Source organism: Phyllobates terribilis, unplaced genomic scaffold, assembly GCF_046119375.1.
Source record: "Phyllobates terribilis strain yellow unplaced genomic scaffold, ASM4611937v1 Scaffold_11__3_contigs__length_659146591, whole genome shotgun sequence".
Lineage (NCBI taxonomy): Eukaryota > Metazoa > Chordata > Amphibia > Anura > Dendrobatidae > Phyllobates > Phyllobates terribilis.
The window spans coordinates 589,524,916-589,538,267 of record NW_027362771.1 but is presented as its reverse complement, the minus strand read 5'-3'; the positions used below and the strand labels follow the sequence as shown (position 1 = coordinate 589,538,267).

The 13,352-nt window shown below is 46.9% G+C and overlaps 1 protein-coding gene across 1 annotated transcript in view; it reads right to left on the bottom strand.

Annotated features, from left to right (window-relative positions):
• The window catches only part of LOC141167056 (complement C3-like), a 275,580-nt gene that overhangs the window by 34,736 nt on the left and 227,492 nt on the right, over positions 1-13,352 (bottom strand). Inside the window, exons 38-39 of the mRNA XM_073654383.1 lie at positions 5,461-5,547; positions 5,248-5,331 (exon numbers count right to left, since the gene is read on the bottom strand). Coding sequence (XP_073510484.1) covers positions 5,248-5,331; positions 5,461-5,547 — 171 coding nt within the window. The remainder of the gene's footprint in view (positions 1-5,247; positions 5,332-5,460; positions 5,548-13,352) is intronic.

Here is a 13,352-nt window from a genome sequence, read left to right as displayed (position 1 = left end):
AGTAGTTCCATAAGCCTTCCACTTACGGATGATGCTCCCAACAGTGGAGACAGGTAGGCCCAACTCCTTGGAAAGGGTTTTGTACCCCTTGCCAGCCTTGTGACCCTCCACGATCTTGTCTCTGATGGCCTTGGAATGCTCCTTTGTCTTTCCCATGTTGACCATGTCTGAGTGCTGTTCACAAGTTTGGGGAGGGTCTTTAATAGTCAGAAAAGGCTGGCAAAAGAGATCTTTAATCCACACATGTGAAGCTCATTATTCTTGGTGCCTGAACTACTTCTTAATACTTTTGGGGGACCAAACAGAATTCTTGTGGTTTGAGGGGTTGAATAATAAATGACACTCTGAATTAACTTTTAACGTTTTTAAAAAAAAAAAAAATAAATAAATAAAAAAATTTGCTGCAGTGCATTTCCCACTTCCAGGCTGATCTACAGTACAAATGTCACAATGCCAAGTTAATTCCGCATGTGTCAACCAGCTAAATCTGCAGGCGGTTGAATACTACTTGTAGGCACTGTATATAAATATATATATATATATATATATATATATATATATATATATATATATATATATATATACACACATATATTATTTTTGCATCATTTGTACGTTATTAGTTGTCCCATGAATTTGAGCAACAATGCTTCTCTGGGAAATATGTAAATTGTTTTTTCAGAGAGGAAGAGAACCAGAACTGTAGCGCCACCTATTGGAAGTAGCAATCCTAAAAGTCAATATTGACCCTTTAACGAGCCTTGTCACATGACTTAGGATAAAAGCCAAGATGTGCCTAGCATGTCGCTCTCCGCAAGGAGAAATGTTACTTCCTAGATACCGGTCTGACGCCTCTCACCCAGCCAAACCAGAACTCACACTTTGCACTGACGAGGGGCAGTACCCTGAAACATGGTGTCTGCAAATTGAGTTTCTGGTCTTGGATTTGCTTGGTGTTGGGCAGGGGAAGCGCCACCACCCAGCGCACCCAGGCAAGTGGCGGGGCCCTGGACAAACAGGGGGCCCACTGGCCTTCTGGGACAATGCTGCTTCCTGGTATCAGCTCTGGATAGCATCTAGAATAGAGTTGCTCCCGGGAGGTGATGAACCTTCAGTTCAGTGCTGACCTGATACCAGGAAGCCGCGTGGTGCTGCTGAGGCTGCTGGAGATGAAGTGAGGCTTCACTACAGATCCTGAGAGGGCTGAGGAGCTGCAGAATGGCTCTGTGTGGAGACAGGAATTATGTATTTTAGTTTAGTGTATACAGGTCTAAGTGTAAATGGTCTGATACTGTGATTTGGGGGCATAAAAAGTGGATCAAGTTACTACATATTGGGTTGCATGTTGTTTGTCTTGCACAGGGAATGTGCAGAAGCTGCATAGACTGTTCTGCAGGTTGTGGGGGCTTGAATAAGTAAGGAGGTGATGTTGGGGTCTTGCACAGGGAAGGGGTGAAGCATGCATGTGCAGCATATTGTAAAGGCTTGCACAGGGAATGGGTTAATGTTGCATGTTGGGGCCGTGCATATGTAAGGGGGTGATGTTGCATTTCATTCCTCTTGCACATGGAATTTGACTGATGCAGCGTGTATATGGCTGCATGTTGGGGGGCTTACACAGTGAAGGGGTGCATTATGAATCGTGGTATGTGTTAACCCCTTTAAAGCCCAGGACGTACTAATACGTAGCTGCGCCCTGGGCTTTAAGAGCCTGATACGTATTAGTACGCCCTGTTGATTTCGCCTGCACACAGGCTGTGCGGGCGCGATCGCCGCCGGATGTCAGCTGATTGTCACAGCTGACACCTGGTGCTATGTGCTGGGAGCGGCCCCGCACCGCTCCTGGCATATTAACCCCCGCAATGCTGCGCTCGAAGTCGATCGCAGCATTGCGGGGGCAAGGGGAGGTGATCGCGATACTCACCTCTCCTGCCGGCATCCAACGCTGTCTGCCGCGGCTTCCCGGATGTTGCCATGATGACCTTATGTCGTCTTGACAACATCCTGGTCACCAGACAGCAGGAAGATACTTTGGTCATGCGCAGTGTACAACCAAAGTATCTTCTGCATCTGCAGCGCTGACAGCCTGTATAGCACAGGGATGGTGCTATACAGGTACAGTTAAAAAAAGTGAGAGTATCATAGTGGGACAAGGTATAAAAGTAAAAAAAGTGTTAGAAAATGAAAAAAAAACAAAGAAGTAAAAATAGAAAAAAAAAATAAATCAAAAAATAATCCACCAAAAATAAAAATATAATGTACCCATCAATAAATATTATTATGAAAAAAACAAAGAATAAAAGTACATATATTTAGTATCACCGCGTCCGGAACGACCTGACCTATAAAACTGTCCCGCTAGTTAACCCCTATAGTGAACACGGTAAAAAATAAAAAACGAAGCAAAAAAACGATGCTTTATCATCATACTGCCAAGCAAAAAATGGAATAACATACGATCAAAAAGACGAATATAAATAAAAATGGTACAGCTGAAAACATAATCTTGTCCCGCAAGAAAACAAGCTGCTATACAGCTCCATCAGCCGAAAAATAAAAAAGTTATAGCTCTCAGAATAAAGCGATGCAAAAAAATTATTTTTTCTATAAAATAGTTTTTATTGTGTAAAAGCGCCAAAACATAGAAAAAATATAAATGTGGTACTGCTGTAAATGTACTGACCAGAAGAATAAAGCTGCCTTATCAGTTTTACCACACGCGTAACACACGCGTTTTTGTTTATTTTGCCTCCCAAAAATCGGAATAGAAAGCGATCAAAAAATGTCACATGCCTGAAAATGGCACCAATAAAAACGTCAACTCATCCCGCAAAAAACAAGCCGTCACATGACTCTGTCGTCCAAAATATGGAAAAATTATAGCTCTCAAAATATGGCGATGCAAAAACTAGATTTTGCAAAAAAATGTGTCTTTTAGTGTGAGACAGCTGTCTATCATAAAAACCCGATATGAATCTGGTTTCTCTGTAGTCACACCGACCTGAAGAATAAGGTTGTCTAATCATTTATACCGCCCGAGGAACGGCAAAAAAAATAAACTCTAGGGTTAGGGTTAGGGTTGTGCTAGGGTTAGGGTTGTGCTAGGGCTAGGATTAGGGTTGGGGTTGGGTTTAGGGTTGGGCTAGGGTTGGGGTTAGGGTTGGGCTAGGGTTGGGGTTAGGGTTAGGCTAGGGTTGGGGTTAGGGTTGGGATTTTTTTCAAAAGTAAAAAAAAAAAAGATGACGATATGGCGACTAGTGTTTAGCGCAAGTACTCGCTACTTGAGTTTGCATCGGGTGCTCGGGTATGCACTGAGTATCGCGGGTGCTCGAGTGACATGCTTGACATGCTTGCTGCGCGGCCAAAAAACCTCGCGGGGATTGCCTGCCATGCACGAGCGATCCCCGCATGTTTTTTTTGGGGTGTCTAACAACTGTGAAACATGCGGGCGGGGACTAGAGCATGTCACTTGTGCACGCGCGATACATGGTGCATACCTGAGTACCCGATGCAAACTCAAATAGCGAGCACTTGCGCTCAAGACTAATGACAACTTATTCAATATGATGACCTAATATTATCAAATTCTGTCGTACCTCTGGGTTCAAAATGTTCACTATACCCCTTGATAAAATACTTAAGGGGTGTTGTTTCTAAAATGGCGTCACTTGTGGGGGTTTCCACTATTTAGGCACATCAGGGGCTCTCCAAACGCGACATGGAGTCCGCTCTCAATTCCAGCCAATTTTGCGTTCAGAAAGTCACACAGTGCACCTTCCCTTCTGAACTCTGTCGTGCGTCCAAACACTGTATTTTCCCCACATATGGGGTATTGGCGTACTCAGGAGAAATTGCACAAAAGTTTTTGGGGTCCATTTTCTCCTCTTACACTTGTGAAAAAAAAAATGGCTAAAACATCATTTTTGTGGAAAAAGTTAGATTTTTTTATTTTCACGGCTCCAAGTTATAAACTTCTGTGAAGCACCTGGGGGTTAAGGGTGCTCATCACACATCTAGATAAGTTCCCTGAGGGGTCTAGTTTCCAAAATGGTGTCACTTGTGGGGTGTTTCCACTGTTTAGGCACATCAGGATCACATCCGCTAATTATTCAAGCAAATTCTACAATCAAAAAGTCAAATGGCGCTCCTTCCCTTCCGAACCCTGCCGTGCGCCCAAACAGTGTTTTTTCCTTACATATGGGGTATAAGCTTACTCAGGAGAAATTGCACAACAAACTGCATGGTGCAATTTCTCCTGTTAGCCTTATGAAAATGCAAAATTGGGGGCTGAAAAACATTTTTGTGGGAAAAATGTGAAAATTTCATATGGGGTATCTGCATGCTCAGGGGAAATTGCACAACAAATTTTATGGTCCATTTTTTCCTGTTACCCCTGCGAAAAAAAAATTGGGTCTAAAGTAACATTTTTGTGAAAAAAGTTAAATGTTAATTTTTTTCTTCCACATTCCAAAAATTCCTGTGAAGCACCTGAAGGGTTAATAAACTTCTTGAATGTGGTTTTGAGCACCTTGAGGGGTGCAGTTTTTAAATTGGTGTCACTTTTGGGTATTTTTTGTCATAAAGACCCCTCAAAGTCACTTCAAATGTGATGTGGTCCCTAAATAAAAAATGGTTTTGTACATTTTGTTGGAAAAATGAGAAATCGCTGGTCAACTTTTAACCCTTGTAGCTCCCTAACAAAAAAAATGTTGGTTCCAAAATTGTGCTGATGTAAAGTAGACATGTGGGAAATGTTATTTATTAACTCTTTTGTGTGACATATCTCTCTGATTTAAGGGCATAAAAATTAAAATTTAGAAAATTGCAAAATTTTGTAAATTTTTGCCAAATTTCCGTTTTTTTTTCACAAATATACGCAAGTGATATCGAAGAAATTTTACCACTATCATGAAGTACAATATGTCATTAAAAAGCATTCTCAGAATCGGGGGGATCCGTTGAAGCGTTCCAGAGCAAATACCTCATAAAGTGACAGTGGTCAGAATTGTAAAAATTGGCTTGGTCATTAACGTGCAAACCACCCTCGGGGGTAAAGGGGTTAAAGGGGCCCACTGAGACTTTTTCACCCAGGATCCACAAAAACCTGGAGCTGGCCCTGGTGTTGTGAATTGGTGAAGCCATAGTTGAGGTTCATCTCCAAATTTTATCTGTAACATATTGGATATATGGGGAAAAACATCAACCTATTTTCCACTCCCTCCTTTAAGAAGGTGTAAATTATATTACCTGTCTTAAAGACTTGAGAAATATACATCACGTATCGGTCATAGTCCTTTCCATACTGAGCCTCCAAGAGAGTCACCTTGAATGCTACAAAGACGAAAAATGTGATTCAATCAAAACTCTTATCTAAAGTGCTAAAAATACCGTAAGGACATATAGCGAGATTGGGTAGGCAGATTCTACTTCAATATGAAGTGTTGTGGTCAAAAAACTCACCATGGTCCATTCCGGCTTCACAGGCTTTATAAAATCTATCTTTTGCACTGAAGTTTTCTCCTGTCTGTTGGGCCATCAGACAATTCCCTGTAGGGCATGAACATCAATAGCTACAATAGAGTTTGTTTTGATGAAGCATTTGTGGTAAGCTAAACTAGTGGTGCAGCTCTAGAGAAGTCTTGAGGATATAAAGAGAAGACAGTTGATAAAACTGTGGTTACTGGTAAGAAAAAATGGTAGGTGGTTAGTGGTAAGAAGATGGTTACTGATAATAAGGGGGATACTGGTTAGAACTTGGTTACTGATAACAAGGAAGTTACTGAAAAGATGGGATTTAGTGATAAGAAGGTGGTTACTGAAAAGAAATGGGTTAATCATAAGAAGGCATTTACACATAAGAAGGAGGTTACTGATAATAAGGTTGTTACTGGTAAGTAGGAGGTGACTAATAAGAAATTGGCTAATGTTAAAAAGGTGTTACTGGTAAGATGGATGTTACTAATATGAAGTTGGTTACAGATACGAAGATGGTTACAGATAAGAAGGAGGTTACTGATAAAAATGTGGTTACTGATAAGAAGCAGGTTTATGATAAGAAGGATGTTACTGATAAGAAGGAGGTTACTGATAAGAAGGATATTACTGATAAGAAGGAGGTTACTGATAAGAAGGAGGTTACTGATAAGGAGATTACTGATAAGAAGGATGTTACTGATAAGAAGTAGGTTTCTGATAAGAACGAGGTTACTGATAAGAAGTAGGTTACTGATAAGAAGGATGTTACTGATAAGAATGATGTTACTGATAAGAAGTGTAGCACCCCGAGGACTCGGCTGCTACAGGGGTAGTGCACCTCGAGCCAGAGGTGTGGTATTCCACTCCCGGGTAAGGATGGAGTGTGGGACTGAGCTCAGCTAGCTGCATGCACTACACTCATCCCATTTCCGGGGGACAGATCAATGGTACTCCCACTAGGTGAATGTGCAGGTACGACAGTGTCTGTCCCTGGCTGGAGTGGGAGGGGGGGTGGAACATCCCAGTAGTGTAGGGGCAGATAGGGGAGGGGCTCTGGGCATAGAGATAGGAGCCCATTGGGTGCTAGTCACCTGGGCTCACACATAGAGGGAGTATATATGGTGGGCACCATCTTAGGACAGGGTCAGTCAGTCAGTCAGTCAGTCTGAGGAGGGCTGACGGGGAGCTGTGGCTCCGGCTGGGCCCAGCTCCAGGGCCAAGCCTGCAGTGGAGAGAGAGGAGGAAGAAAGGCCCAGAGACGCAGAGCCAGAGGGAACCCTGAGATCCCACAAGTTACCGGGTGAAGGGTTGGCGGAAACGGGTACCGGAACCCAAACTGGTGGAGGCTAATGATCCTCAGCCAGGAACCGGAGGTCGTGGTCAAGTTTTGCCACGACCCTCACCATATCCACCAGGAAGGCACACCACGAGTAGGGTCAGGAAAGCCAGAGAAGGTTTAACCACCAAGAGGCCCGAGGGAGCCGGACAAAGTTGGATCCCTGGTGGGGACGGCCAGCAGAAAGAGAGAGAGAGGGGAGCTCAGGACCACGCTCCGGAACTGCCTGGGGGTTAGCCGAGTCCCGCACCTGGTGAACGCAGTACGGCTCGGGTGGTCACTCCCGGCCGAAGTGACTGAAGTACCATCTGTGAGTAAAAACCCTGAAACTGCACCATACGTTTCTGACTCTCCTTGCTGCACCATCACAACCCCCATCATCTACACCTGCTGCCCTGAGGCCATACCCCTCCCGTTGGGGGTTATACCATCCCCGCTGCACCATCCTTCCACCGGCCTCAGCGGTCTGCCCTGCAGCGGCAGCTCCAAAGCTGCATTCAACGGGTGGTGTAGTCATCCAACATCTACTGCTAATAGACTCGCCACTTAGTTTGACTCCCTGGGCACGGACCGGGTCACCGCCACGAGACTACTACCCCCATCTGATCCGGCTCCGGGTAAGCCCCCGTGCGCGCGATGGCGCACGACACAGAAGGCCCAGGGGCGCGTCAACTTTGGCGTAGTCGGCAGGATCACGTGCCCGCCACCACCGGGTACTGCGTGCCTGAAGAAAAGTTTATCTGTACCGTAAGAAGAAGTCTCCCGCCGGTTCCGGAGGGTCCCCGCCATCGGACGCCATCTCGGATCGTTTCCCGCCGTTTGCCCGCAGTCTTTTCCCGCCATCCACAGAGTTTCCCGCCATTGGGAGACGGTTCCCGCCATCTGAGAAGATTTCCCGCCCTGGCAGAGCGGACGCCATTATGGGCGTGCCAGAGGGTGGCAAGAGACTACCTCCCATCGTGGGCCTGGTCCCAGAAGAGCGCCAAAAGCAAAGACCGCCCCCACCAGCAGAGACTGCAATGATAGAGATGTCCATCAGCGTGGGGGGACTGCCCCTGGAACTGACAATCACCAAGTTGCCCCGGGACCACCCTCAGTGTGGGCGGATCAAGAACAAAAGAGTGAGGATGGGTGCAGCCAGGAGGAGTCTGGAGAGTTCGCACCCGGAGATGGAGGGAGAGTCAGGCAGCACCGACCCTGGGGTCAGGAGTCTGCTGCAGGCCACCACCCCAGAAGGCCTGGTGGAGATTCTGGCACAGCTCCCCAAAGATCGGGAGCATGCACGGACCGCGCTGGAGGGCCTGGCTCGGAAGATGGCCCGAGTACAGCGAGAAGTACTAGCTGACTGGAGCAGAGAGATGGCCCTGCAGGCTGGAACCCGCCAGCAAAGGACACCACCCGCAACGAGGAGCACGCCTGCCCCTGAAGCCGGTGCGGAAGGGATGAATGCCGGAGACGACGCCGTGGAAGGAGCTGAAGAGACGGAGGCAGGTAAAGGGGACGTTACTACCCCAAGCCCAGCAACCGTAAGCCTGCCCCAGCTCCCCGTCGCAGAGCCCGAAATCCCACCGACCGTGCCCGTTGCTGCACCGCCACCGCTCCAGACTAGGCCTCAAGCAGGAGCCGCGGCCAAGCCCCCTGTGACGTCACGCGCCTCAACCCCGAGCGCGGCCAAGCAGGAGACGCCACCGGCCTGGTCGCAGGGCCGAGTACCCCCGGGCGCCGCAGTTCCAACAGAGCCCTCTATCTCCACCAAGTCACTGGCCTGGTCGCAAGGTCGAGTACCCCCGGGCGCCGCCGTCTCCGCAGTGCCCTTCACCTTTAAGGTGCCACCGGCCTGGTCACAAGGCCTGGTGAATCCGGGTGCCGCTGCCATCACCGCGCCCTCAACCCTCAAAGTCCTGCCCTTGGGTGAAGACCTGTTCGCCCAGCATGCTTGCCCGGATGGGCAGCCCTTTGAGTGGCCACCGGAGTACTACCATCCCCGACTCCGGAAGGAAGGGCCCCTGTGTGAGCCCCTGATCCCGGCTCCGGCACCCGCCAAGATCACCCCACTCCCGTTGGAGGAGGCGCAGTTCGCATGGGACCCCACTGGAGAAAACCTCATCGGCTTCACCCAAGAGACCCGGGCGGCCGCAGCCGAGCGTGCGGAGTGCTGCCGGCAACAACTGGAGGTCTTCGACAGGGAGCGGCGAGAGAGGCGGGTCCACGAGGAGCGGCTGCAAGTTCAGAGTGCGGAGCAGAAAAGCCGGACCCGGCGAGACCGCCGTGCGGCCCACGGTCCCCGCGCCACCGGGACCGTAATTAAGTTCCAACTGGAGCACGGTTGGGGCTTTATCCGGGATCACCGAACCCCCGGCGACGTCTTTGTCACCCGCAGGGATGTCGAGTCTCATCTGCCGGAGGGACATCGCGGACGTGACCTTTACCTGGGTGACGAGGTCACTTTCACCCGGCACCAGTGTGCCAAAGGACCGTACGCCCTTCATGTACACCGGTTGACGGAGGAAGAGCTGCGGTATGAGGAGAATCAAGAGGACCCGGACGGGTTTGAAGATTACCCTCAGGAAGGAGCAGGAGGACGCCGTTACTGAAGTACGGTAAAGTGGAACTGTACATAGTTACCCGTAAGGTACTTGTCATGCTGCTAGAGTAAAGTGAGTTCCCCGTTGGGACAAGTGTGAACTGTTACCTGCGTCCCCTATCCTTAAACAGGCTGAGGACTGTGAGCAGCCATTCCCCTATTCCCACTGACCGAGGACTGAGAGCGGTCGTTCTTTCCCTTTACCTGGCCGAGGACTGAGAGCGGCCATACCCTGTATATAGTTGCGCTTTCTAAAGCGCCCCCTACCGGTTTTAAAGAAAAACTGTTTTTCTTCAAGCGACTGTTGCACTTTACCTGGTCACAAGTTGCACGGTGGCCAGGGATCAAGAATGTTTCTTATGAAAAAGTTTTTATTATGCTAAAAGAGTTAATGATATTTTATAAATGTGTGTGTTCGTAATGTTTTATACTTGTAACGTTAAAAGAGAAAAGTACCTCCCATAAAGGGATGAGTGAAAGTTAAAATATCTTATATGTAAGTGCACTTTTAAAATTTTTTGTATGTTTGTATGTTTTGCTCTTTTACAGCCCGAGGACGTGCTGTGGTTTACCAGGGGGGAATGTAGCACCCCGAGGACTCGGCTGCTACAGGGGTAGTGCACCTCGAGCCAGAGGTGTGGTATTCCACTCCCGGGTAAGGATGGAGTGTGGGACTGAGCTCAGCTAGCTGCATGCACTACACTCATCCCATTTCCGGGGGACAGATCAATGGTACTCCCACTAGGTGAATGTGCAGGTACGACAGTGTCTGTCCCTGGCTGGAGTGGGAGGGGGGGTGGAACATCCCAGTAGTGTAGGGGCAGATAGGGGAGGGGCTCTGGGCATAGAGATAGGAGCCCATTGGGTGCTAGTCACCTGGGCTTACACATAGAGGGAGTATATATGGTGGGCACCATCTTAGGACAGGGTCAGTCAGTCAGTCAGTCAGTCTGAGGAGGGCTGACGGGGAGCTGTGGCTCCGGCTGGGCCCAGCTCCAGGGCCAAGCCTGCAGTGGAGAGAGAGGAGGAAGAAAGGCCCAGAGACGCAGAGCCAGAGGGAACCCTGAGATCCCACAAGTTACCGGGTGAAGGGTTGGCGGAAACGGGTACCGGAACCCAAACTGGTGGAGGCTAATGATCCTCAGCCAGGAACCGGAGGTCGTGGTCAAGTTTTGCCACGACCCTCACCATATCCACCAGGAAGGCACACCACGAGTAGGGTCAGGAAAGCCAGAGAAGGTTTAACCACCAAGAGGCCCGAGGGAGCCGGACAAAGGTGGATCCCTGGTGGGGACGGCCAGCAGAAAGAGAGAGAGAGGGGAGCTCAGGACCACGCTCCGGAACTGCCTGGGGGTTAGCCGAGTCCCGCACCTGGTGAACGCAGTACGGCTCGGGTGGTCACTCCCGGCCGAAGTGACTGAAGTACCATCTGTGAGTAAAAACCCTGAAACTGCACCATACGTTTCTGACTCTCCTTGCTGCACCATCACAACCCCCATCATCTACACCTGCTGCCCTGAGGCCATACCCCTCCCGTTGGGGGTTATACCATCCCCGCTGCACCATCCTTCCACCGGCCTCAGCGGTCTGCCCTGCAGCGGCAGCTCCAAAGCTGCATTCAACGGGTGGCGTAGTCATCCAACATCTACTGCTAATAGACTCGCCACTTAGTTTGACTCCCTGGGCACGGACCGGGTCACCGCCACGAGACTACTACCCCCATCTGATCCGGCTCCGGGTAAGCCCCCGTGCGCGCGATGCCGCACGACACAGAAGGCCCAGGGGCGCGTCAGAAGGAGGTTACTGATAAGAAGGATGTTACTGATGAAAAGGTGGTTACTGATAAGAATGATGCTACTGATAAGGAGATTACTGATAAGAAGGATGTCACTGATAAGAAGTAGGTTTCTGATAGGAAGGATGCTACTGATAAGAAGGTGGTTACTTTAAAGAAGGATGTTACTTATAAGAAGGATGTTACTGATAATAAGGATGCTAGTGATACGAAGAATGTTACTGATAAGAAGGATATTACTGATAAAAAGGTGGTTACTGATAAGAAGGATGTTTCTGATAAGGAGATTACTGATAAGAAGGATGTTTCTGATAAGAAGTATGTTACTGATAAGAAGGATGTTACTGATAAGAAGGATGTTACTGATAAGAAGTGGGTTTCTGATCAGAAGGATGTTACTGATAAGAAGGAGGTTACTGATAAGAAGGATATTACTGATAAGAAGGATGTTTCTGATAAGGATATTACTGATAAGAAGGATATTACTGATAAGAAGGAGGTTACTGATAAGAAGGATGTTACTGATAAGAAGGAGGTTACTAATAAGAAGGATGTTACTGATAAGAAGGATGTTACTGATAAGAAGGATATTACTGATAAGAAGGAGGTTACTGATAAGAAGGATGTTACTGATAAGAAGGATATCACTGATAAGAAGGATGTTACTGATAAGAAGGATGTTACTGATAAGAAGTAGGTTTCTGATCAGAAGGATGTTACTGATAAGAAGGAGGTTACTGATAAGAAGGATATTACTGATAAGAAGGATGTTTCTGATAAGGATATTACTGATAAGAAGGATATTACTGATAAGAAGGAGGTTACTGATAAGAAGGATGTTACTGATAAGAAGGAGGTTACTGATAAGAAGGATGTTACTGATAAGAAGGATGTTACTGATAGGAAGGATATTACTGATAAGAAGGAGGTTACTGATAAGAAGGATGTTACTGATAAGAAGGAGGTTACTGATAAGAAGGATGTTACTGATAAGAAGGAGGTTACTGATAAGAAGGATGTTACTGATAAGAAGGAGGTTACTGATAAGAAGGATGTTACTGATAAGAAGGATGTTACTGATAAGAAGGATACTACTGATAAAAAGGAGGTTACTGTTAAGCAGGATGTTACTGATAAGAAGGAGGTTACTGATAAGAAGGATATCACTGATAAGAAGGATGTTACTGATAAGAAGGATGTTACTGATAAGAAGGAGGTTACTGATAAGAAGGATGTTACTGATAAGAAGGAGGTTACTGATAAGAAGGAGGTTACTGATAAGAAGGATATTACTGATAAGAAGGATGTTTCTGATAAGGATATTACTGATAAGAAGGATATTACTGATAAGAAGGAGGTTACTGATAAGAAGGATGTTACTGATAAGAAGGAGGTTACTAATAAGAAGGATGTTACTGATAAGAAGGATATTACTGATAAGAAGGATGTTACTGATAAGAAGGAGGTTACTGATAAGAAGGATGTTACTGATAAGAAGGAGGTTACTGATAAGAAGGATGTTACTGATAAGAAGGAGGTTACTGATAAGAAGGATGTTACTGATAAGAAGGAGGTTACTGATAAGAAGGATGTTACTGATAAGAAGGATGTTACTGATAAGAAGGATACTACTGATAAAAAGGAGGTTACTGTTAAGCAGGATGTTACTGATAAGAAGGAGGTTTCTGATAAGGCGGTTACTGATAAGAGAGATGCTACTGATAAGAAGTAGGTTACTGATAAGAAGCAGGTATATGATAAGAAGGTGATTACTGACAAGTATGATATTACTTATAAGGATGTTACTGATAAGAAGGAGGTTACTGATAAGAATGATATTACTTATAAGGATGTTACTGATAAGAAGGAGGTTACTGATAAGAAGGAGGTTAGTGATAAGAAGGAGGTTAGTGATAAGAAGGAGGTTAGTGATAAGAAGGCCTTGTAGGAATATAGGACCTCTGTTTGTTTACTCCCTGTATTTTAATTGAGAAGCAGAACCTTGTGCTTTGGGTAATGTGAATAAGACAACCTAAGGCAATTCCCTGTATGTGGCATACAGGTCACACGAGACAGGCAGACCACCATATAGCTGGCTTCCTCGATTACTGGGGGGCTCCTTGTGCTCATGTCCCAGTATTACCTCTAGAAATCACACAGAC